This window comes from Barbatula barbatula (assembly GCF_947034865.1).
Source record: "Barbatula barbatula genome assembly, chromosome: 10".
Classification (NCBI taxonomy): domain Eukaryota; kingdom Metazoa; phylum Chordata; class Actinopteri; order Cypriniformes; family Nemacheilidae; genus Barbatula; species Barbatula barbatula.
In genome coordinates, this window is record NC_136773.1 from 15,181,589 (window position 1) to 15,204,371 (window position 22,783).

The 22,783-nt window shown below is 38.3% G+C and overlaps 3 protein-coding genes across 6 annotated transcripts in view; 2 read left to right on the forward strand and 1 right to left on the reverse strand.

Moving 5' to 3' along the window:
- Window positions 1-9,441, forward strand: part of sema4ba (sema domain, immunoglobulin domain (Ig), transmembrane domain (TM) and short cytoplasmic domain, (semaphorin) 4Ba) — a 43,280-nt gene extending 33,839 nt beyond the window's left edge. Inside the window, exons 9-15 of the mRNA XM_079466405.1 lie at window positions 1,328-1,509; window positions 2,433-2,583; window positions 3,065-3,275; window positions 3,718-3,833; window positions 4,231-4,388; window positions 5,674-5,762; window positions 5,841-9,441. Of these exons, the coding sequence (XP_079322531.1) occupies window positions 1,328-1,509; window positions 2,433-2,583; window positions 3,065-3,275; window positions 3,718-3,833; window positions 4,231-4,388; window positions 5,674-5,762; window positions 5,841-6,604 (1,671 nt within the window). The 3' untranslated portion in view covers window positions 6,605-9,441. The remainder of the gene's footprint in view (window positions 1-1,327; window positions 1,510-2,432; window positions 2,584-3,064; window positions 3,276-3,717; window positions 3,834-4,230; window positions 4,389-5,673; window positions 5,763-5,840) is intronic.
- A 1,258-nt stretch (window positions 9,442-10,699) lies between these two features.
- On the forward strand, window positions 10,700-17,174 carry rasef2 (RAS and EF-hand domain containing 2). The gene is made up of 17 exons (XM_079466486.1): window positions 10,700-11,278; window positions 11,669-11,821; window positions 12,848-12,938; window positions 13,211-13,306; window positions 13,404-13,484; window positions 13,607-13,722; window positions 13,819-13,887; window positions 13,991-14,072; window positions 14,223-14,293; window positions 14,438-14,612; window positions 14,718-14,819; window positions 15,134-15,278; window positions 15,398-15,479; window positions 15,749-15,863; window positions 15,947-16,060; window positions 16,335-16,411; window positions 16,512-17,174. The coding sequence occupies exons 1-17, from the start codon at window positions 10,968-10,970 to the stop codon at window positions 16,612-16,614; spliced, it is 1,983 nt and encodes a 660-aa protein (XP_079322612.1). The 5' UTR covers window positions 10,700-10,967; the 3' UTR covers window positions 16,615-17,174.
- Window positions 17,175-18,117: 943 nt separating this feature from the next.
- fkbp16 (FKBP prolyl isomerase 16) overlaps window positions 18,118-22,783 on the reverse strand; it is a 34,932-nt gene continuing 30,266 nt past the window's right edge. For 3 of the 4 annotated variants that reach the window (XM_079466614.1, XM_079466615.1, XM_079466612.1), the window contains exons 6-9: window positions 22,214-22,392; window positions 21,933-22,010; window positions 20,172-20,312; window positions 19,673-20,050 (exon numbers count right to left, since the gene is read on the reverse strand). In XM_079466614.1, the coding sequence (XP_079322740.1) occupies window positions 19,964-20,050; window positions 20,172-20,312; window positions 21,933-22,010; window positions 22,214-22,392 (485 nt within the window). In that variant the 3' untranslated portion in view covers window positions 19,673-19,963. Of the gene's footprint in view, window positions 20,051-20,171; window positions 20,313-21,932; window positions 22,011-22,213; window positions 22,393-22,783 lie in introns of all 4 variants that reach the window. The other variant, XM_079466613.1, reaches the window with a different exon arrangement.

A 22,783-nucleotide genomic window follows, 5' to 3' on the forward strand; every position in this document is an offset into this window, starting at 1 on the left:
TTCAGCAAATACTATAGTACTTATTTTGACTGGTCTCAGCTAAGGCATTGGAGTTTCAGTGTGGTTGACTGTAACTTTACTCAAACTGTGAAATGCCTGTGAAATAAACTCTTAGAAAACTCTGGAGAAGAAGTTCATGTCCTCATACAGTGAGCTGCGGACAAAGGTCCAGTGTGTCATTTTGGGGATGATCTGTTTATGGAAATGCGATATAATATTCATAGCTATGTCTTTAGAGGTGTATAAAGAGCTTACACAATAAAGTGTTTTTATTACTTTAGAATGAGCTATTTCTATCTACATACACCGCGGGTCCCCTTGGATGAAATTCGCCCATGTTCTCTCAGCCGTCGTAGTGCAATTCGCAACCTTGCCGCTAGATATAACTGACTGGACCTTTAATAATGAATTCATTAAAGTTACATCAACATTTATTTGTTACTATAAAAAATTTGTGGTTGTTTATCACATATTTAATAATTTAATGATAGAAATCACTAATATCATGCCATTTACATACAGTACAGAAGAAATGTTACGGTACCAGCATTACTTACCAATATGTTAAACAAATCTCAGACAGTAGTAAACACATAATATAGCATAAAAGATCGTTCTGATGACCTCAGGTATTTTCCCTTTTGCATTTTCCTTCTATTCATAATGTTATGCTATTCTGTGGAAATGTAAAACAGATCTGCAGCAAAGCCCACGAATGGGTTAATTCTAGCCGGGTTTTCTCTGGTGATACATATTAAGACCCTTGAATGATCCTGTCTGTTTTGTTTAAAGAATCATGGAAGTATCTGAGTTAATGCCTTTATAGCCCCTGGGGCCCCAATCAGAAGAACATACCTAATGTCCTAATGCACAACATGTGATAGAATCAAGAGGCCCTGTGCAGTTTTACATCTTACATAAACACTGTGACTTTACCAGTTGTACGGTAACATGAAACAGCCTGCCCAACTTGACATTCTGCTGTCACAAGAACTGATTGTTGAACATGTACGCCATTGATTTGGCAATATGTAACATTTCTATGAAAACATTGTAATAGTCATCTGTGATTGTCTTTTGGATTGCCTGATGTGCAGTTTGTGAATGTTGGTTGAGGTTTGTAGTTCCCTCTGGTGGTCAAAAATATGAATATATATATATATATATATTAATATGTTTTTATCCAAAGCAGAGTAGTCTTGAATGTGTTGCTAAGGATACATTTTGAACCCATGACCTTGGTGTTGATATTTGCAGTGCTCTACAAGTCGAACTACAGGAACGCTTAACAAAACTCATACCGTATATGTTTGTGTATATGTCACAGGGCGATAAAGGTGGAGAGAGGGTTCTTCAGAAGAAATGGACAACATTTCTAAAAGCCCAGCTCTTGTGTTCACTGCCTGATGATGGATTTCCCTTCAACATCATTCAGGACATGTTTGTTCTGACCCCCAGTAAAGAGTCCTGGAAAAGTACTGTGTTTTATGGAGTCTTCACCTCCCAATGGTAATGTAATGTTTGTATATTATATATATTTTGTATATCGCTACTGTCCTTCTGAAACGTTGTACTGTATCGCGATATTGTATGCTTGCATTATTAGTCACCCTTTATGTTTGTCACTGGGTGCAAATGTCTAACCAAAACAAAAGTACACGCCATTCAATCTTTACATTTTTTCCACAATTTTCTGAAAAACTGTGAATTTGGATATAGGAGGTTTCCGTAGGACAGCAAAGATGACAATATATATACAATGTAAATAATTTAATGCAGTTGTATAGTATGGGACTTTGGAACAAACCTAGACAAGTTTCTGCTTCTAGACTCAGATTTACATTAACAAGAAATGACTGTATGGTATTTTGATGACAAAAATATATAGGAAGCATTGTCTTCTTTTTTTTTTAATACTCAATTTGCAGAAATAACTAATAAATAACTTTGCACAATTTTTATTCGCCTTCACCGGTGACCGGTCTGTTTGAAACAGCTGAGAACCTCTGATATAGCCCAAACGTATGTTTTGTGTTCCTTGTAATCCTGAACCGTCCAAAAGGGGACGTTCAGTTATCTCTCAGTTCCTGGGCTGTTATTGAAACATGCCTGTCTCTGTTCCTTCTGCTGTACTAACTGTGGGACTTGTGGGTATTGATTGAATGCATTAACATGGGTTGAAATAGGAGGAAAATGTACAGGCCAGGAAAGAGACGGCGAGACTGCAGAGGCTCAGAATAGTCTCCCTCTTATGTTCTCCCGCACATCTGTTATGTCTGAGGTTAAATAAGAAGCCAGATTGTGCTTCTTGTTCGTAGATTTTCTGAGCTGCTGTTTGTGAGATAAGTAAGCTGTTATAACGTGATATGGTTATTGTGCGTATGCGAACAGATTGTAAATAAACTGTAAACACGTTTTGGTCGTGTGTGCAGGTATAAAGGAGCTTCAGGCAGCTCGGCTGTATGTGCGTTCACCATGGACCAGGTCGAAGAGGCTTTTAACGGCCGGTATCGAGAGGTTAACCGAGAGACGCAGCAGTGGCATACAAACAACCACCCAGTGCCGGAGCCGAGACCTGGGGCGGTACGTTTCACAATCTAACCAGCCCTTATTAATACATATTGACACCATTACACTTAATTGATCATCACAGCTCTAACCAATGATATAATACTGACTAAATAAATATGGCCCTTTAATGACATTTGCTTGGGGCTAAAGAACATTTTATTCTTATTGCTGATCATTTTAATTGTAATGAGACTTTGTAAGAGCTCTAACAGGCCGACTTTATTCTCACAAGGTGTCTAGACTGCAGCTTGTTTGTGTTTAGGTCATCCGAGTACATCCAATCACATTTGCAATCTGAACTGGACATCCCGTGTTTACGTTGAATGTTGCATCAATACAGGCAGCCTGCCGTCGATATCACATTTCTCCACTACTCTCATTTTTTTGTTACACGGCCTGATGGTCATCTGATGATCGCTCGGAGAAAGAGAGGTAAAGAGATGTTCTGCGGTGTATTAAAGTGTCTGTATTTTTCCATCTCTGTTTCCTGTAGTGCATCACCAACGCTGCTCGGTCCCAGGACATCTCCTCCTCCCTGAACATGCCCGATAAGGTGCTGAACTTCGTGAAGGATCATTTCCTCATGGAAAGCGTGATTCGCAGCCAGCCTCTGCTGCTTAAACGAAACGTGCGCTACACACAGCTCGCCGTGCACAGAGTACAGGCTCTCCACAGCGAGTATGATGTGCTTTTCATTGGCACAGGTGAGGCACAAATGCTTTTAAACCTGAAGTTGGTATTTTTGTAAATATTTTAGATTAGGATTTAGCATGTCTTATTATATTTAATGCACCAAGGAAACTAGGATTGCCATTGGTGCTTTATCAAAAAACATGGGTGCACAATGCCCCCTATTGGAAAGCGTGTGATTCTACACCTTCACCTTAAATACCTGGAAAGATTTGGGCCACGTTGAAAAGACATCTGCTAAGTAACAAATAGGTCCTGTTCTGCTAATCTATTTGAAAATAATCTGCAAGCCCATTTACTATAGAATGGACTTTTTTCTCTCTTTAAAATCCTGATCGTCACCGAGCCACTTTCCACTTAGCAAGATACTTCTCAAGTCAATGCAGACGTTGATGTCGTGATGTTGTGCTATCATGCTAGACTTCAGCATCTCATATCACTCATGTAACATTTCAGATGACGGCAGAATTCACAAGGCCATCAACGTTGGGAACCAGATGCACATCATTGAGGAGCTGGTGGTTTTCCCTGAACCTCAGGCTGTTCAACACATAGAACTGCATGAAGACAAGGTGCTTTGAAATCCTTAATGTGTTCTTGTTTTGCCCACTGGAGAATCGAACGCACTGGGGAAATGACCAGCTAAGGGAGCCTTTGATGTAGAATGTCTGGAAAAGAATTATAGCTTATATCCTCACTGATATCACTGCATCCCTGTTTACAACCACCAGGGAACTGTGAGCAGATGGGAGACTTCTCTGTCTATAGATTTATATAACTCAGACTGCTTACATTTAGCTTGTATTTGTATAGTGTGTGTTAATGTCTCTGTCAGTGTAATTATCATCTATTTGTGTTTATGTAAACTACAACTACTTCTGTCTACAATATATGTATGTTTAATAATAGCATATAGTTGTGTAGTCCTGAGGAGGTGTCTCATTTCTGTTGTGTGTTCATTTCCAACAGGGACTGTTGTTTGTCTCCAGCTATTCCGGATTAGTTGAAATCCCTCTTGCCAATTGCTCCAACTACCAAAGCTGCGGAGAGTGTATTATATCTAGAGATCCGTACTGTGCCTGGACAGGAAAGCAGTGTTCAAATATCAGACACGGTCCAACTAAGAGGTAAGTGTGTTTCTGCATGCTGTGGAACCCATCAGAGGTATTACAAGACAATCTGTATAAACAGTTTCAAGGAACAACGTAAACAAACCTTACTGTGCACGCACGCTTTTGTGGCCCAAACGTGACTTCCGCTACAAACGCTCAAAGAATAGAGGACCTGCAGATTACTTCTGATGACAAGCTAAAGAAATAACACGTAAATTACATTAACAGTATTATTTTGGGCTTCCCTTAGAAGAAGTTTACTTTGCTAAACTTAAATTGTGAATAGTTCGAATTTGTTTATTTAAAAAAATGAAATACAATAAAATGTAACCAATTTTTTATTGAGTACAATTATTATACAATAAAATATTAATATTAATATAAATAAAATATATTATACACATATATAATATATGAATAGCCAATAGCCGGACCGATCAACAGACACAGACTGGAAGTTAATTTCATGTATAGACGGTTTCATCTTAACAACATATACAAACGTTACTGCTCAAATGCGCACGTATGTGATCCAACATAACTTCCGAACGATATTCACAAATAATAGAGTGCCTGTAGATTGTTTCTATTAACAATCAAAGATTGTTCAAAATCAAAGATTGTTCGCAATAAAAGATTGTTCGCAATAAAAGATTGTTCGCTAGTTGTCAATGTCCCATACGGTTTCTTTAAATGTGACCAAACTACAGGACCCATTCAACTAACACAACAAAATTCAACAAATCGTTTATTTAAAACAATTATTATACAATTAAAAAAATATTATAAATTAATATTAACATACATTAAATATAAATAGTTATATTATTAGCCAAACACAAACCGGTATTTAACTGGGGTTTTGGCGATCACGTGTCCGATGAACTGGTCTATACAAACATATGTTATTATAGTTTATTTCAACTAAAACTATTGAACATTTCTGTTCCTTGAAATAAGAAAACGTATATGAAAAACAATTTGAAGATCTGAAGATTTATCAGTGAAATGATTGAATGTGAATAAAAAAAACTACGAAAACTGAACTAAAAATATAATTTATATAGGAACACTTTTTATTGCAATAAACAATTTGTAAATAAATAATATTAAAACAATTATAATTATGATGATTAATATGAAAATCATCATATGATTTTTAAATATTTTAATAACATAAAATGTGAAACATTTCGTTCTAGATCTTTATTGCATAGACATTCAGAAGCATTATTATGATTCAAATTGTAAGTCGTTGCTAAGTCAGTTATGAAGAATACCTTTGCTCTTGTTTTTCTAGTCAATGGCAACAAGATGTAGATGATGCTAAAACTGCCATGTGCAAAATGGCCATGGCTAACCCTCGTACTGGAAGACCAGCTCCAGCACGTGAGTAAAAGGCATGAATTTTAATATCTTAACTCGAAATAACATGTGTTCATTACTAAAACCCAATATATCCCACAGGTGTGCAGTCATGTCATCAGATTCAGATACCAGCCAACACATTTGAGGTTCTGCCCTGTAACCTGCGTTCAAACTTGGCTAGACGGCTATGGAAGTACAGCCCTTCTGTTGAGCGGTTCGTCTACCTCAGCCCTGATGGTGGGCTAGTTGTAGTCGCCCAGGTGGACAGAGAGGAAGTTTATGAATGTTGGTCCGAAGAAGGCGGCTATCAACAACTTCTGGCCAACTACTGCGTTAAAGCTGAGCCCGAAAGCACCACCCTAACAGGACGATCCCGGACACAGTTAGTGCCCCAGGGGGAGGCCATCATTCTGCCCGGAGAATCGTGGTCACCCCAGCAAACCAAAACGTATTGGAACGAGCTGATCGTGGTGTGTGCCTTACTTGTCTTCTCTCTGGTGGTCCTGTCGTTGTTCGTGGCTTACAGGAACCGTGACAGAATGAAGTCCATGCTTAAGGAAAGCGAGTGTCCCAATATGCAGCAGAAGAAGCCGCGGATTCCAGGGAAGCACACGGAAAGCCTTCCGTTAAACGGCAACAATATCCCGCCCTCAGTGTCCGACCACAAGGGCTACCAGACCCTCAATGATAACTACATATGTAGTACACCCACCCACGAATGCTCATCGCCCGAGAACAGCAAAAGCTTTTCCGAATCAGAGAAAAGACCGTTGAACTTAAAAGAGAGCCACGTGGAGATCTCGCCGACGTGCCCGCGGCCTCGGGTGCGGCTCGGCTCAGAGATAAAAGACTCCATCGTTTAGGTCTAGAAATATGATGAAATCTGTGGTTGGAACGACTGTTAAAAAAAGTGGCCTGTGATCGAACAGCACCAAGCGAGGAACAGACTGAAATGACTGGATTACATGCCATCACTGGGATTTATTTTGCACTTTGTCCTCTTATTATGTCTCGGTGATCTGTTCTCATTTCTCGGTCACTGCCTGTGAAGCTCTCAGAGAGCCTCGATGAGCGGGATGCAAGGCCTTTGTAGCTAGTACACTTTGAAATCACGATCATGCGGTCCTAAACGTACCTGCCCAGTCCGTCCTAAACGTCCGATGGCATCTTCGTGAAAGCAATACGATGCCCTCAGGGCCGACCTGTCATGCTCCCATTTCATCCCCCCGTCTGCTGCTTAGCAGAACTAGTTTTCAGATAAAACCGAAGAACATGACAAAACTTTAGTCTATATCAGAGTCAACAAGAATTTTAGTGCCTGACATTAGATGGTTAGTCTACATTTGAGCATTAAACAGAATATAGGGTGTAGATGTACATCAAAAGCTTTGACAAAGCACGATGATATATGCAAAACTTTCAGGCGGTATATCATCACAACCTCAGCACATATCGGGCATACTATGCAAATCTCATAAATTAATCTAAATGGAGAAGCATGTGTAGAGAGCTAACAAATACAGCTGCTCGAGTTCAATAAGTGATGCCACGTCCTCAATATTCTACACAATTTCTCAGAGATACACACGATAAGTATGCAAGTGAGATTGAGGTACAATCGAGGCGAGCCCATGGCGGGGTTTCAGTATGTCGAGGTCTCCAAAGAAGACACATTAGCAATACTAAAGTATGAGTATATACAAGACTCGAACTTGAAAGTTAGAAAGTGTCTTTAAAAAAGATATCACAATTCCCCCACCAACCAAACAAAATCTGTTGCTAATAGAGAAAAATGTAGACCTAGTTAATACAGATAATGACCAAAAGTCTGTTGAGATTGTTTACGGATCCAAATTGGTGATCTATGGTGCCAAAAGATTTTAGTGAAATAAATCAATCTTTCAAAAGCCCGAGAGCGAGCGAAGTTCCCCTAAAAGTGTACTTGTGTCCGATTAAAGACATTTATACTGCCGTGTTGTAGACTCATAGGTTAAAAGTTCTACTGATGTATTTGCATGTGGCAACGTTCATGTCCTCAGTGTATGCAAACACACAGTTACGTGGTAAAGGCTTTACATGCCACTTTTATGTGATGATATCTACGCTACGTGAAAAGTGACCAGCAGATTTTTTCCATGAAAAAGTGCCATGTTCACTGTATCACCTTAAGTCAACGGAAGGCTAACTGATGTTTCTGGGTGGGAGCAATGACATAGTAAAATAGTCCATTATAAATAGTCATCTGCCAAGGGAGTAATAGTGGTTCAATTTTAAATTCAAACAGTGCTACACATGGCTGCTACAAAGCAATGGAAACCACAAACCAAGACATACAAATATATGTTATTATAGCATACCATAGCATAGCATCAACATATGGATCCATGTAAAAATGTACAGTTCAGAACACAGAACAAGTTTTTTTTATTCCAGTATCATTCATTATACAAATTCCCAAAGACGAGCATTGTATATTGCACCACACTTTGTAAAATATATAAATTTTCATTGCCATTGATCTTTAAAGATCACAAGGGCATTTGTGTTGTGAATGTAGTAATATATTGATTGAAAATGTTCCAAAATGATTCTTTCAATAGAAACATTGTGTCTTATTTAAAATCTAAAGAGGAATTTTTACTTTCATATCATCCGACAAAGTAGCTGTGCATTGGGAAAGCTACTGGTGAACAATGAGAGTTGTATAATTGTATTGTATTTGTAAGAGGAGGTCGTGAAAGGCTTTTAAAGCTACCTTTGAATGGATACAATTATCAGCATATTGCTGCTTTTAAGCAAAATGCATTTGCGCAGAATGTGGAAAACGTTTTCAATGAAAGTGTCTGAAAAGTCTGGGAATGAGTATTCTCTCGCCAATTCTGAAGCAAGCACCAGCTTTGGTATATGGATGCCTCCAAGCAAGATATTGTGACTCGAAGGTTGCGTTAAAACAAATGTATTCTTGGAGCCTTTGTGACTTCAACACATGTGAATGAAGAGCAAACCTCACATGCGTGTCTGCTCTGGTGGACTACACAGTCGATTATTCTAGTACCTTGTAAAGTCGCAAACCACTGTATATTGAATGGTTATCTGTGCAGCAGTCCACTGCAAGGGTGTGTCTCCACTGTGCTTATACAGTACCTCCAATGATCCGTTAATATATACATTAATCACACACACACATACACTTACTGCATATGTTTAAAGCACAAAAAACGACGTATTTGTAACCATGATATAAATATGATTTTAATGTACTCAGACCTCTGTTTGAAAATCACATTCAAAATATTATCATGCAAAAATAATTTCAATTGTAAGCAAAATTATTTTTCAGTAACTCGGATTATGATCACTAGACAGAGTCGACAATGTGGAAAAATTCACTGTACATCAGCTGCTACCTGCGAGCGGTAGATTTAGTCAGACAGCTATACAGTATAGTCACATATTTCTCTCAGACATCGGAGTGTAGTCTTCTATGCTCACAATCGTTTAAAAATATTGTTTATAAATGCGCACCAAGATACTCTCTAATCTATTGTAAGTTAATGTCTTGTAAAAGTGTATTTGTACATTTTGCTGCCAATGTAAAGAAAAAATACCCTTGTTAAATGTATTTTTTGTATTATACATCACTACTGTTTTTGTTGTTTTTATTATAATGTACATAAAAGCACTTTAATTTTAATTTTTTAAATAAAAGAAATAAACCCAAGTTATGATTGGTCTTTTTTACATTCACTTCTTCTCTGGGTAATGCTCAAAAACACTTGAATCTAATACAAACAACGGTGTTATATTAATGTCTGTTTAAGGATTTGTATGAATTCTGATATATTTCTCCCAATGGCATATCTTTTGGTTTGGGGGGGTCCCGTTTTAAAAATGAGGGGCAACTAAAATGAAATTTGGGAGGTCCGGACATAAAACGCCACTGATTTGTCCAGAAGATTTCTTTTATAAATACATTCTGTGTACTAGCAGACTATCTCCATCTTTTTTCAATCAAATGTGCACGAGCTCTCCGAAACTATATGTCCCTATAATACCGCCATCATGTGGCAATAGTTGAATATTGACGTCAATATTTCACATGCTGTTGAACACAACCTAGTTAAATACATTAACTGCCCATTGAACCTCAATGTAATCTTTCATTTTCAGATATGGTCAAATGAATAATATCTTCCTGTCAGTTGTTCTATTAATACTTCTTTATGTGAGTGGGTGTGTCTAACGTGGATTAAAAGTTAACTATGACTAACTCGCTTGTAAACACGTCAGTTTCGTTTAGATTTGGGCGGGGTACACTCTTTACACAATGACTCGAGATGAAGTTCGAAAAATACTTGATCGGTTTTATATAGATGTGTAAGTGGCGACCCCAATGTGCAGTTATTCAGCTGAAGGGTCAATCGCAGGGGGTTTGAACCTATGTAGTCGAAACACCGTATGCGGACATCATCAAACTATTGATCAAAGGAAGGCCAGCGGTCTCACATGGAAGAGAGACAATAATGTGACGTACTGTACGCATATGATGTGATGTTGGATTCTTCGACGTCATTTTGTATGAATCCTTCTCTAGTCTTCCTAAACGTTACATTCTTTTTGAACTTTTAAGAAATAAACATATACAAATATTTATTTATATAAAAATAGAAAAAACCCCACCATTCTGTTTTTAGTTCTTATAGGTTTTTAATTTTGTTGCATTGTATTGGAACTGATATAAAAATGCCAATGTAGAAAAACATGCAAAGTTTAAATTGAGCGACTGTTATAACGACAGACAACCCAAATTAAAGGGACAAACCACTTATTCGCAGTAACCGGATCAGTGGCTGCAACTCACGGCGCTTCACCTTTAAATGTGGGCTGGCTCTGAGATTGCAGCCACGCCCACCTCCCTGAACCATCCAATAAACAACACGCTTGATAGTGGATTCGTTACACGGTGAGATAATTGCCTCTATCATCAATCTCTCACGCGCCGTACCTGTCTCTCGTTTCAATCCAGTTTCAGCGCACCTGTTGCTGATGTGTGTGCGGGCTAGAGCACAAATATTCGGCTTTCACTCATCTTCACAAACTTATATTTAACTTTCGTATTTCTTCCACTTTATTTTGGGTGGGGGTTTACCGGTGCATTTTACAGGTGTTAGCGGGGGTAAGAGTGCGAGAAACCGTTTGTTTATCCTCCCGAAGAAAAGTTAGACGATGAACCAGACCGACTTGCGGAGGCTTTTTGCGGCGTGTGATGGGAACAGGTCGGGGAGGATAGAAATCGAGGATTTCACCAATGTTTGTATTGAGCTTAATGTGCCTGCGGAGGACATGAAGACTTTGTTTAAGAAGTTCGATCTGGATGGAGACGGATACATCAATTTCAACGATTTTTCGTCAAGCTTTCAGGAAGTGTCCGAAGCGTTGAATCTGGCTTTGTTGGGCAGCAGTTTGCAAAATCAAAGAAGTGCTTGGGATGAATTTGAGAACACGTTAGATGGAGATGTGGCTTATTATCTGGGAAGGTATGAAAATCATTGGGGCAGAATATACTGTACTTGTTCCAACTGATATGAATGTGGAAAAAAAATCATAAACTGTTTAAAAGTTGATGGTCCTTTTACTGAAGTTGTAAAATATTCTGCTTTGATGTTGTATGCTTTTTAGGTTTTAAATTATTTTGTTGCAAACTTCTGTTCGAACATTATTTGTGTTTTCATTATTTTTAATTTGTGACCATAATATGAGGATGATAAAATTTATTTTTAGTCTCCACATCATTTCCACAGTTACTTTTGTGTGGTTCCACGTTCTCTACATGTCTCCTGACACTTTGATTCAGCAACCAAAGTTAGATCTGCTCCTGTAGTGTTTGTGGAATATGTTGTGCCCAATACCTTGTGTTGTGACCGCAGGCAGTTGGGCTCATTGAGTGAGTTGTATGAACAGATCCACTCCACATCGGATGAGCTGTTACTGCAGCAGTATGAGAATATCATTAAGAGTCTCGTGGCCGAAAGCAGAGAGCACAGAATGGAGAATGAGCAACTGGAGACCAGTCTCCGAAGGTGAGCGACATTTTGGCATTTCCAACATTCAGCTGGGAAGGGAAACCAATGTTCCTACAGCTGCTTTGGCTCCATTGATTGTCATATAATAAGTGATATCATTATGAATGACAATAATGGAGGTGTGATGTGTAATGGTGCTTTGGATAGATGGTGGACAACAGTCCCACCAGGGGTCTTGAGGCCTGCAGGTGCTCTTCCCTTATAAAGGTCTAATGTGTGTTTTTTTTTTTTTTTTTTTTGCAGGATCAATTGTCAGAAAATGAATGTAGTAATAATAAGACCGTAGAATAGACATCTTGTGTTTCAAATACATTTTTTTGATTTATAATTGGCGAATTGCTTTGGAGTCTTATTTATTTTTGTCTTGGATGTACTACATGAAAACTATGAATTTCAGTTTTTCATTATATTGTGCGGTTTATGGCTGTGTCATGAATCTACAACATCATTAAAAACTCGCTCATCTACTACAATACATAGTAAAGCGAACACCAAAATGATGCTTTTAATGGTTTCAGTGTCTGTTGTAATATTAAAACAAGCAGTTTATTCTTAAAGGAGGAAGTCGAAAATCAGGGTCGAGTTACTGAGCTTTCACAAAGTCTTTCTCCTTTCTCAGAATCAACTTAAGAATGTCAATTTATGCTTTGTCATTTCTTGGCTGAGTGGTTCAGTAGGTGTGGACGCTCTGTTTTCATAGTGAGCTGGAGTCCCGGGCTTTACTGTGTGTTTAGGCTGTTTGCTTCACCTTACATAGTTGTGGTTCATGTTCGCAAGAGCCCTGCCTTCTCTGTTTTCCTTCATCAGAAGTTTGCCCAACATGCTGGTTATGATAAGACTGTGTAGCTGAAAGGAGTAATTCAATGCTACTGGCTAGCAGGGAACATTTCTTAGATGTGGGTGTGCCTACATTAACCAGTCTAGATATACAGTGCCCTTTATTCTAAACCGCTTTTAAATAACTAGAGATTTAAATCCGTTTCTGGTGATTAAAGTGTGTTTTTTGGTCTGCTTGTTATACAGGACCGAGGAGCTGACCAGCAGTCAGTATGCAGATATGGAGGAGGACCTGCAGCAGCAGCTGGCCTGCACAGAGGCAAGAGTTAGAGAAGAGGTGAGAGGGCCAAGTCGGCTATATAAAAAAATTCTCAATGTGCATTGTTATATGCAATGAATTATGTCTTAAAGTCCGTTTACTATTCATGTTGAAAAAGCTCGATTTGAGGTTCAGACTATTCCTGTAGTCCAGCGAGCAGTTTTTTTTTTTAACAAGAGGTCCAGCCTGGCTCTGTGCGCACAATGGCGTCTCTATGAGCGCTTGTAAATGCCTCTTTATTAGGCCTGTGCATATGAGGAGAAGGCTCTACTTGGGTTTCATGTATGCAGGAGCGAAGGAAATGTGACGAAGCTGTTGCAGTACTCCAAATCAAGCATGAGAATGAGCTTGCTGACCTGCATGCAAGTATAGAGAAACTCACAAAGGTGGGAGAATGATTGGTCTGTCATTCCAAAGATCATTGTGTGCTGCTTCTGTATTTGGTCTTTACTGTAACACTGGTCGCATTGCATTTAATATTAGGAATATCAAGAGCGGTCGAAATTAACCGGCCCCAGGGAAGATGCCATCAGATTAAGATCACAGACTAGAGATTTAATGGAGGTAAGAATCTCTTCATAATTATGTTTCGCATTGCTTTCTTGAATTACCCACAGATTCTTTCTTGTGTAACGCATCCCGAGTCCTTGATACTAAAACAAAATGTTATTGTCTGCATTTTGTAGGACAATGAAGAATTGAGGAACTCTCTCATGAAAGCGCAGATGAACGTCTCCATTCTCCAGGTGGAGTTGGACAAATTGAAGAACGCATTCACTGAGCAAAAACTTCAACACGAGAGGTGAGAAAGTTGGTGTTGACGCAGACTTACTTAACCTCTCTTACCTTCATGTACATGTATACCCCTCCTTCAATATTAATTTTATTATTCTGACAGGGAAAGTGATGACCTGAAAAAAATGGTGATTGAATACCAGTCTTACTCGAGTCATATCGAAATTCTGCAGTAAGTTTATTCAGTCTTTCTCATTAATTGTCAACGTTATAATTTGTCGCTCTGTTCAGTATTAAACATGTCACTTTTGAAAATAATAACCTTTTCACATCAGGGAAATGAACAAGACGTTGTACGACAGCAATGATGGGTTACGCTCTGCTCTGACTCAGGATAACGCCTCTACAAAAAGACGGGTAACATTTTCATTGCTTTTGAATTTGTGTTGATACGTTTATTGTAAACATCATACCATTTAGACTTTCCAATACACACACAGTTATTCGGGTTTTCTCATTTATTCATTTACAAACCCATTGCCATTTTAAATGTTTATTCTTCTACAGCTCTCACCCAGAAATGAAGTTCCTCCGAGGAAGATGAAGCCGCTTCGACAGAGCACAATGAACCAGGGCAGGTGATTATTCTCTGCTGTTTACTCTGCATTTGTTGCAGTTGTACCTTGACAGAAACTAATGCTAAATAAACATCAACGATACTATCTTGTTTATGCCCAAGCTTGTTTTCCTTATTGATGACATTTTCTGTATGGCGCTGTTAGTTTTGCAGAGGAGGACACTATGGTCCTGGTTAAGAATTGGGCTGATCGATATTTGGATAGTGGTGTTTCCATTCAGACTGACACGGAGCCAATGTCAGGCAGCGATTATGACAGTGATGACAGCCAAGAGACTGCACATCATAGCTGCTCTTATATTCCATCATCGGAGATGGAGGTAAGCCTGCATGTTAGGCTAACAGCATAAGTACAGTACATATCACTAAAGCAAATGGTGGATGCATACCTACTGCTTGGTTTAATAACAATGTTTTGTCTGTAGGTTTCAGACCTGAAATCTGAAGGTATTGGATCTGTAGCTCGTAGCACAGTTGGCTCAATAACCTCTTCGCTTCGGCGACGACTGTCTGCTTTTCCTGTCAAGGTAGTTCTTGCAGTGTTCTACATTGCAAACAAATTGTTTATGTACACATTACAAAGTCTTGTAACTTTGACATATCGTGTGTTTGTATTAAATGTTTTTCACTCTTTATTTTTTAGATTGTTAAAAGCATTGCTGTGTTATTTTGTATAGGATCTTTAAGTTTTTGTTGGTTTTATGGTATGAAGTTGTGATACCACCTGAATGTGCCACGAATAGCCTTTAGTGCTGATATGGGGTTATCTATGTTCGTATTTTATAATTCATCATTGTAATAGTTGACTGAGAACAGTATCATTGTTTGATTCTGTTCTCAGCAAACTGAAACCGATCTTCATGACACTGAGGATCTGGCTCCAGTGTACCGTTTGGTGTTAGCTGGGGATGCTGGGTCAGGAAAGTCCAGCTTCTTACTACGACTGAGTCTCAATGAATTCAAAGGAGATATACAGACCACTCTTGGTAAGAAAATCTAAATGCATATTTTTGTCAAACGTGCTTTAAAATTAGGTTACTGTACCATATGAACATCATAAGGATTGAATATACTAATAGCAATAACTTCGCTGCCATTCTGGTAGGTGTTGATTTTCAAATGAAGAAGATGCTGGTTGATGGTGAGAAAACAAACCTTCAGATCTGGGACACTGCTGGACAGGAAAGGTGTGTGCGCTTCATTTCTAAGTTAGAACCGTGTGTTTGAAATTCATTACTAAGGTGTGAATCTAAATAGGTTTGTTAGTGACATCATCATGCTTTGCAATTTAAAATGGCCTCTTTTAACATGCCAAAGCGTCACGTGTTTTTCCCACTAAAGCTATTAAAGTGGGTTTAAATTAATTAAACAAGGTTATGAGCTATTTTGATGCAGATGGATGTCTAATTTAATACTTCAACTAGCCAACATGACATAAATCTGTTCTCATACGCAGATTCCGCAGCATTGCTAGGTCATATTTTCGTAAAGCACATGGAGTGCTGTTGTTGTACGATGTCACGTCTGAGAGCAGTTTTCTTAACGTCCGTGAATGGGTGGAACAGATTCGGGTACGGTCACATTAAATACTTCCATTGCGAGCGATTCAGAAGTATTGTACAGATTTATCAAACTAGTGTATTTCACCTCACAGGAGTCAACAGATGAAGACATCCCCATGTGTGTGATCGGGAACAAGGTGGATCTGAGGGCCGAGATGCCAGAAGGAAGCTGTGTGACGGCTTTTCATGGTGAAAAACTTGCTATGGTGAGTCATGTCTGTTTTGGGATGATTGAAATGAGCATTGTGACAGTTCTAATAACTTTCCTGCTTTACATTAACTATAATATAATAATTTTAAGCTTTCCTGTGGCTCAGTGGTTAGAGCATGGCGCTAGCCATGCCAAGGTCATGAGTTCGACCCCCAAGGGATTGCACATAGTCGGAAACAAATGTATAATGCAATGTAAGTCGCTTTGGATAAAAGCGTCTGCCAAATGCATAAATGTAAATGTCTAATAGATGCTGTCTATTGCTTTAGACATACAATGCCATGTTCTGTGAGGCAAGTGCCAAAGAGGGAACAAATGTTATAGAGGCAGTTTTACATTTAGCAAGGTAAGTTGCATCCTCATTTTAACTTTGTTGAAAATCCAAAGATGTGTTAGTTTTATGAAAGTCTTTAAGGGTTTACAGCAGTTGTTAATCATTATCACAGAGAAGTAAAGAAACACGCAAAGCTGAGAAGGAGGTCCGAATCACAGGTTAAGCTGAGTCTTCACAATCGAAGGAAGACACTGAGCAACTGCTGTGGAGTTTAAGTTTTGCTGGTCATTACTGTAAAATGCCCCAGAGATAACAGGTTTACTTGACACACATTTGTTTTAAAGTCAGTGCTTTAGTAAAGGTACCTTTTTAATACTGTTTGTAGTTGTAATTTTACCCTATAAAGTTATTTGAAGAATTTTTGCTAAATAAGCTTTTTATAGAGCTGGTCACTTTAAGCAATTTTAGAAATGTATTTGTTTTGTAGTTTAGTTTTTCAAAGTGTTTAAGCACACTGATCAAATGTGTAACGGTACGTTTGCCTACAATTGATCAAATTTCACTTCAGGGTTCAGTGTTAATTTAACTATAATATAAATTTACTTTAACTAATGTTTAAGTATATGTTCATATAAATGTTTGTAACATAATTGTATTAAATAAAAGTTTTTAGATTTGGTTAAAGCTCAAATGATTTCTCATTAAAACTGTTTAATACAGTCTCTTAGAGTTTAAGAGGTCTGGAAACAAGTGATGGATAAAATGAAACAACCTTTGAACTGTTATGCTTTTAGTAAACCAGGCTTTGTGACACTTTAGTGCTTTTTGGGGGCGGTTTCCTGGACAGGCTTTAGGACTAACTTCAATGTTAGTGGTGTCTTGATCAAAAACTATTTACACTGACATATTTTAAACAATCTCACTAATATATTTTGTCTCATGATGCATACCAGTAATGTTTTTTGTAAACAACTTGAATATCCTAATTTAACTAAGGCATAGTCCTGGGGCACGTTTCAGAAAGGAGGTTTAGTGAAAACTCTGAGTATATTAACCCTGAAATGAGGGAAACTCTGGCTTTTCCGTTTCAGAATGTAAGAGAAAGCGGTGTAACTCAAGCCCGTTTCTAAAAGAGAGGTAACTTGTACTCCGTCAGTAACCATAGTAACTTACCCTGTGAACCTAACCTGGTCTGGTGCAGGTTTTCTTTGGTAAACAGTTTATTTTGATCTCCTCCCCTTTTTAAAGCGCAAGTTGTGTACCTCATTCATCAATACGGTCACTCATTGCGCACATTTTGATCACACAGAGACAATCTCAGTGACTAAAATGTCATGTGTGATCTTTATAGAGGATCCTGTATGTGAAGAGGCTGCATTAGTTAATAGGGATGTACTTTGATTTCAGGAGAGCAATTTAGGACCCGATTGGAATTGTCATTTCCCTGTGAAACATTTCTTTACAGTGAATTATATGTAGCAAAACTCTGTATTACATCAGATCAAATTCTTTCCTATACATGCCCTCACAAATGGTAGTTTTCTTCGGAGGATAAGAAATTACTTTATACATGCACTTTATTTATACACTTAAGAAATTAATAAATAAACAAATGCAGAAATGAAGTTATAAAGGCAATTAAGTGTATAGGCAGTTAATTTTGACATCCAGCCGTTCCTGCCCAAAACTGCCCCGAGCAGGGTTTGAACCGCTTATCAGTCTGAAACTGACACAAGAGTCTGGCACACTAACAAGGATCCTATACAGTACACCATGATGTATCGCACTCATGATTTTATTATTTCTGTTGTTTTATTCATACATTTTGTTACCCAGAGTCTACCCAGTTGATAGAACTAACTCAAATCAGCTGTTCTGACACCAAAAACTCTAAAGTTTCTAATTTCTAAGTAAACCAACTCTGAATTAAACCTTGAACTCAGAGTGAACCTCCTTATTGAAACAGGCCCCTGGTTTAAGATAATCCCTATCCGGGAAACCACACCTTTAAGTTTCATAGATCCAAATGTCAATGATCTTTAAAGTGACTGGATAGCTCCATGCAGTGACAACGAATGCATTGTTGTAATTGATAAATCTTAAGAAAAGATAAGAACCTAGTTATAGGAGTACTACGCCTTTAGGGGTCCCCCAAGATCACATAAACACCTTTTTTGAGATAAAAAAAATCTTAAGTCACATCAAGGGCTGTCCCTGTGTGGCTTTAATGGAATTCATGGAATTATCAAATGTTTTGGCTACAACTAATATAATTGGGTGCGTTAGGTTTATAGGTCCAGTGTGTAAATTTTGGCATAATCTATTGATAGAGATGAAATATAATATACATAACTATGTCTTTAGAGGTGTATAAAGAGCTTACCCAATGAAGTGTTACGTTTTTCTAACTTCGACTGAGCTATTTCTATCTGCACACACCGCGGTTCCCCTTACATGTAATTTGCCATGTTCTGTCAGCCGTCATAGTGTTTCTAAAGGGAAGGAGTGAGCGGTTGGTTGCAATTCGCAACCTTGCCGCTAGATATTGCTGGCTCACCTCAAGAACACACTGACAGACAAAAACGTAGGCTATGTTGCAAACATAAACTCTTCCTCAGTGGAAACCAGATGACCTTTTGACTGATAATGTCTATGTTACAACAAGGCCTGATTCAAGTCTATTTTAAAGACTGGCTACTTGTCTTGTAGGCTACTGTTGTTAAGATGCTAGTGATTTATCGGCAGTATTATCTTACCGAATAACACGTCAAAATCAGAGCCAATAAAGATAAATGACCAGAGGTCCTGATTCTGATTAGTCACGATTTAGTCTGTTTAAAGGAGTGTCAGAATGTGGGGGAGTTGGAGAGCTCGGGTCTATGGAAAGGAAACTGAACCCTGGAGTGGAAGCAGAGTATTTGTGAGGGTTAGAAGCTAGAACAGAAGCAGTTCCACTTCACTGAGGGCAGGCCTAACTGCAGGGAAATGTATGATAATATACACCAGAAGTGTCAAACAGTGGGCGTGATGATGCTTTATATCAAGTTCTCTATTGCTGTTAATCGATAATGATTAAACCGAAAAGTGAAAACGGGAAAATAAATGCGCTTTGATTGCATAAGCAACCTCTAAAAATTTAGAAGATATTGATGCATTTTAATGAAATAATTAAATGTATAATTTTACTGATTTTAAATAATCTGTTCTCAACCAGGCAGTTGGGGCCCACTAGGGACATCAACAACATTAGAGACAAGATGACTTCAAGTTATTTAAAATAAGACAAAACAAAGATTTAAAAAAGATAAAATGACAACTAAAAACTAGTTATTTCTACTATTTGGCTATTTATTTAAAATACTTTTTTGTAGAAATTGTGAGTTGTGGACAGTTTTTGTTTATTGTTATTGCCTTGAAGTCAAAAAGGTTCAGTCCAACCTTTGTGATGCAAAAAAAACAGTTATTTTTAATTAATACTTGTTTTATTGTTAACATTTTAAATAAACTTTGCCCATTTGTAATGCTTTGCATCAGTCTGCCAACAGTCGATCAGTAGCTAATGCAGCTGCCCTTTGAAAAGTTCAGTGGAATGTTTGTTTGTGAGACTCCGAGCAGGTTGAAAAATTAGTTCCATGCGGTCAGGACCACAGATGTAACTAAACTGCCCAAGGCCACCACCAGAGCTCCAAGCAGAAACTTCCAAGAAATACCCTGAAAGAGTAGGAGACATAAGATCAAAAGATGACGGCACTTGGAATCCAGCACTGGCACATTTTGAAAGGAATTTTCCATCACTTGTACTTTTCTTACTAGGTGCTAGCCAGTCACTTACAGCGGGCTTCTTTTTTGGAGGAGGTGTCAGAAAGGGGGCTATGTTTTCCCCAAGCAGTTCAGCTGGTTTCGCTTCCCAGTTATGGACCTCATTTTCTCCTGCCTGTTTTTTTACCAATTTTGACAGCTCAGCGTGAATGGCCTATTAAAAACAGGATGACAAAGAATAACATTACAGTGTATATATAAACCTTTGTTTTATCCATCTTGCTTTATACTGTATGAGGTTCAGCAGATGTGCGCAATGCCCAGCAGATGGGGACATGTCTCTATCTGAAAGCTTTGTTTCAGGTAGGTCATGATTGGGTAACAGCATACAAAACAATACTTCTTGGCAGTCGAGTTTCTAAAAGCAACACTCGCTTGTTTGTTCATGGCTGCTTTGTTGTAGATGTAAACTAAAGCTTTTTTGGTTATTCTTTAACAGCGTAAGCCAAGGATTGTATGGGGTACACTGTATTCTAAAATACAATCTCTTACATAGTTTTATCAGCTTAGCATTTTATACACTTCTTACTATAAAAATCCATTAGATAATAAGAGACACCAATTCATATAGTACAGTATGCCACGTTTCCATCCAATGCCGTTCCTGGCGCTATGGTCATAATTAAAATTTTGCAACAAGTTCTTTCTTAAGGGATGTTTTCGGTGTGCTATGCCATCCAGACGGGGGTGTCATTATAGCAACAGCAGATATTTTAGTTTTGTCTAGACACGGCTCACTCTTAACCATGACTGCTCTGGGTCAAAACAGGGTATGAGGAAAGCTGAGGGCACTCACAAACGTTTCGTAAGGCCGAGATCAAAGCATTAAAAAGACACATTTTAATGTTTTGAAGGCTTTCTGGAGGTAAATGCTGGTGCATATTGTGCAACTTTGCAATAAAACTTAGATCAGATTTTAACTTTGAAAGCAGAATGGCTTATTTTCTCCACTTTTATGAATGAGGCTGATTGTTCGGTTTATTACTTCTCGTCTGTCACAGTTGAAATGTGTACAGAGTTCAGTGCAGGTTTACTGTAGGAAGATGTGGCCACGCAGTGGCTCCCGACAGCTCTAATCTTACTGGCTGTGCTGAGGATTTGGCAGACTGACTATTCACTGAGACATGATGGAACAGGTTTTGCTTTTGTAATTTGCAACCGCACAAAGCTGTGTTATACCCTACAGTTTTAACAATAGAAACAAATGTAGTTTTCATGACCTTTTCATGCACTGTAAATAAACCATATTGACTGTCCAAACTGATCATGGAACAGTGCATTTGTGTCTTCTGTGGAATTTCTCAGCACAGAATTCTGACGTGCAATAAAACAGCATGTCGCTCTACAACAAAACGTTCATGAAGACTTAAGAAAGTAAAGGCACGAGTTTCAGAAATTACTGAATGGAAAATATTTAAATGGCCATAGCAGGCTATATTGATCCACAAACCTGAACTGAACCCGAATTCAGTCTTTTGAAAGCATTTTAGAAAGTGCTTGAACTAATGAACGCTGAAAGCGTAATTAATAGCATCATAAAGATTACAATACGTGCACTTTTCATGCATTAATACAAACACTTCTACCCAGTGGCATTGAATTGAAATGGCACAGTTGAAAGTTAGAGTAAGTCGTTCAGTTCCAGTTCAGTCAGCCAGGTGTTGTCACATTGATGAGACCTTGAGTTGATCTGTAAAAAGCTGCTGAAGGGATTTTCAGTTGCTTGTTCGTGTTAATTGTAGATGAGGTCAGGAGATATGGTTACGTGTCTCACCTTAGTGGACGGCTCCAGTTTCAAAGCTTTCTTCAGGGTCTCCATGGCCTCCTCATACTCGTCCTTATCTGATAAAAGCTGCAAACAATTTGTGAATTTTCAGAGAGGTTTAACATTTCCAACTGACAATTGATACCTTTTAAACACATTAAGAAAACCACTCTGTTAATTAACAAATTGATGGAAACTATTAATGGCATTAATGTTTGTAAATAAAACATAATTAATATAAATTATAAGCTGGACACAGATCTTGTCGAATATGTAGTAATCATTCTTACCTTTCCTTTCCTGAATAGTGCTTTAACATTGTGGGGATCCAGGAACAGAACATCTTGACTTGTGTGCAGCGCCTCCTCGAAGTGTCCGAGCTTAAGCTGTGCTGCCGCCAAGTTATTCAGACATTTTACCCGGTAGTCATTGACCTCCTCTTCTTCCTCTGCCACACAGGTTTGACCCTCTGTAAGACGAGACAGAATGTCATAACACTATGAACTCAAGTTTTGTGGTTTCACTCGTCTTTTTGAAAGCACATTAGTCAAAAATAACCTTTAGCAGATGCATTTAAAGGGACAGTTCACCCAACAATGAAAATTCTGTCATCATTTACTTCCCCTCGGGTTGTTCCAAATCTGCATACATTTCTTTGTTCTGTGGAAGAATGTTTGCAATTGTCAGTTCTGAAACGGCATTGACTACCATAGTAGGAAAAATTACAATGTTAGTCAAAGGTGCCCCAGAGCTGTTTGCTTTCCTAAAAATATCGAAATTTTGTGTTCAACAGAACAACAAAAGAAAATATATATACTGTTAGTGACAACATAAACAACTACGCTGACTTGATTGTGTGG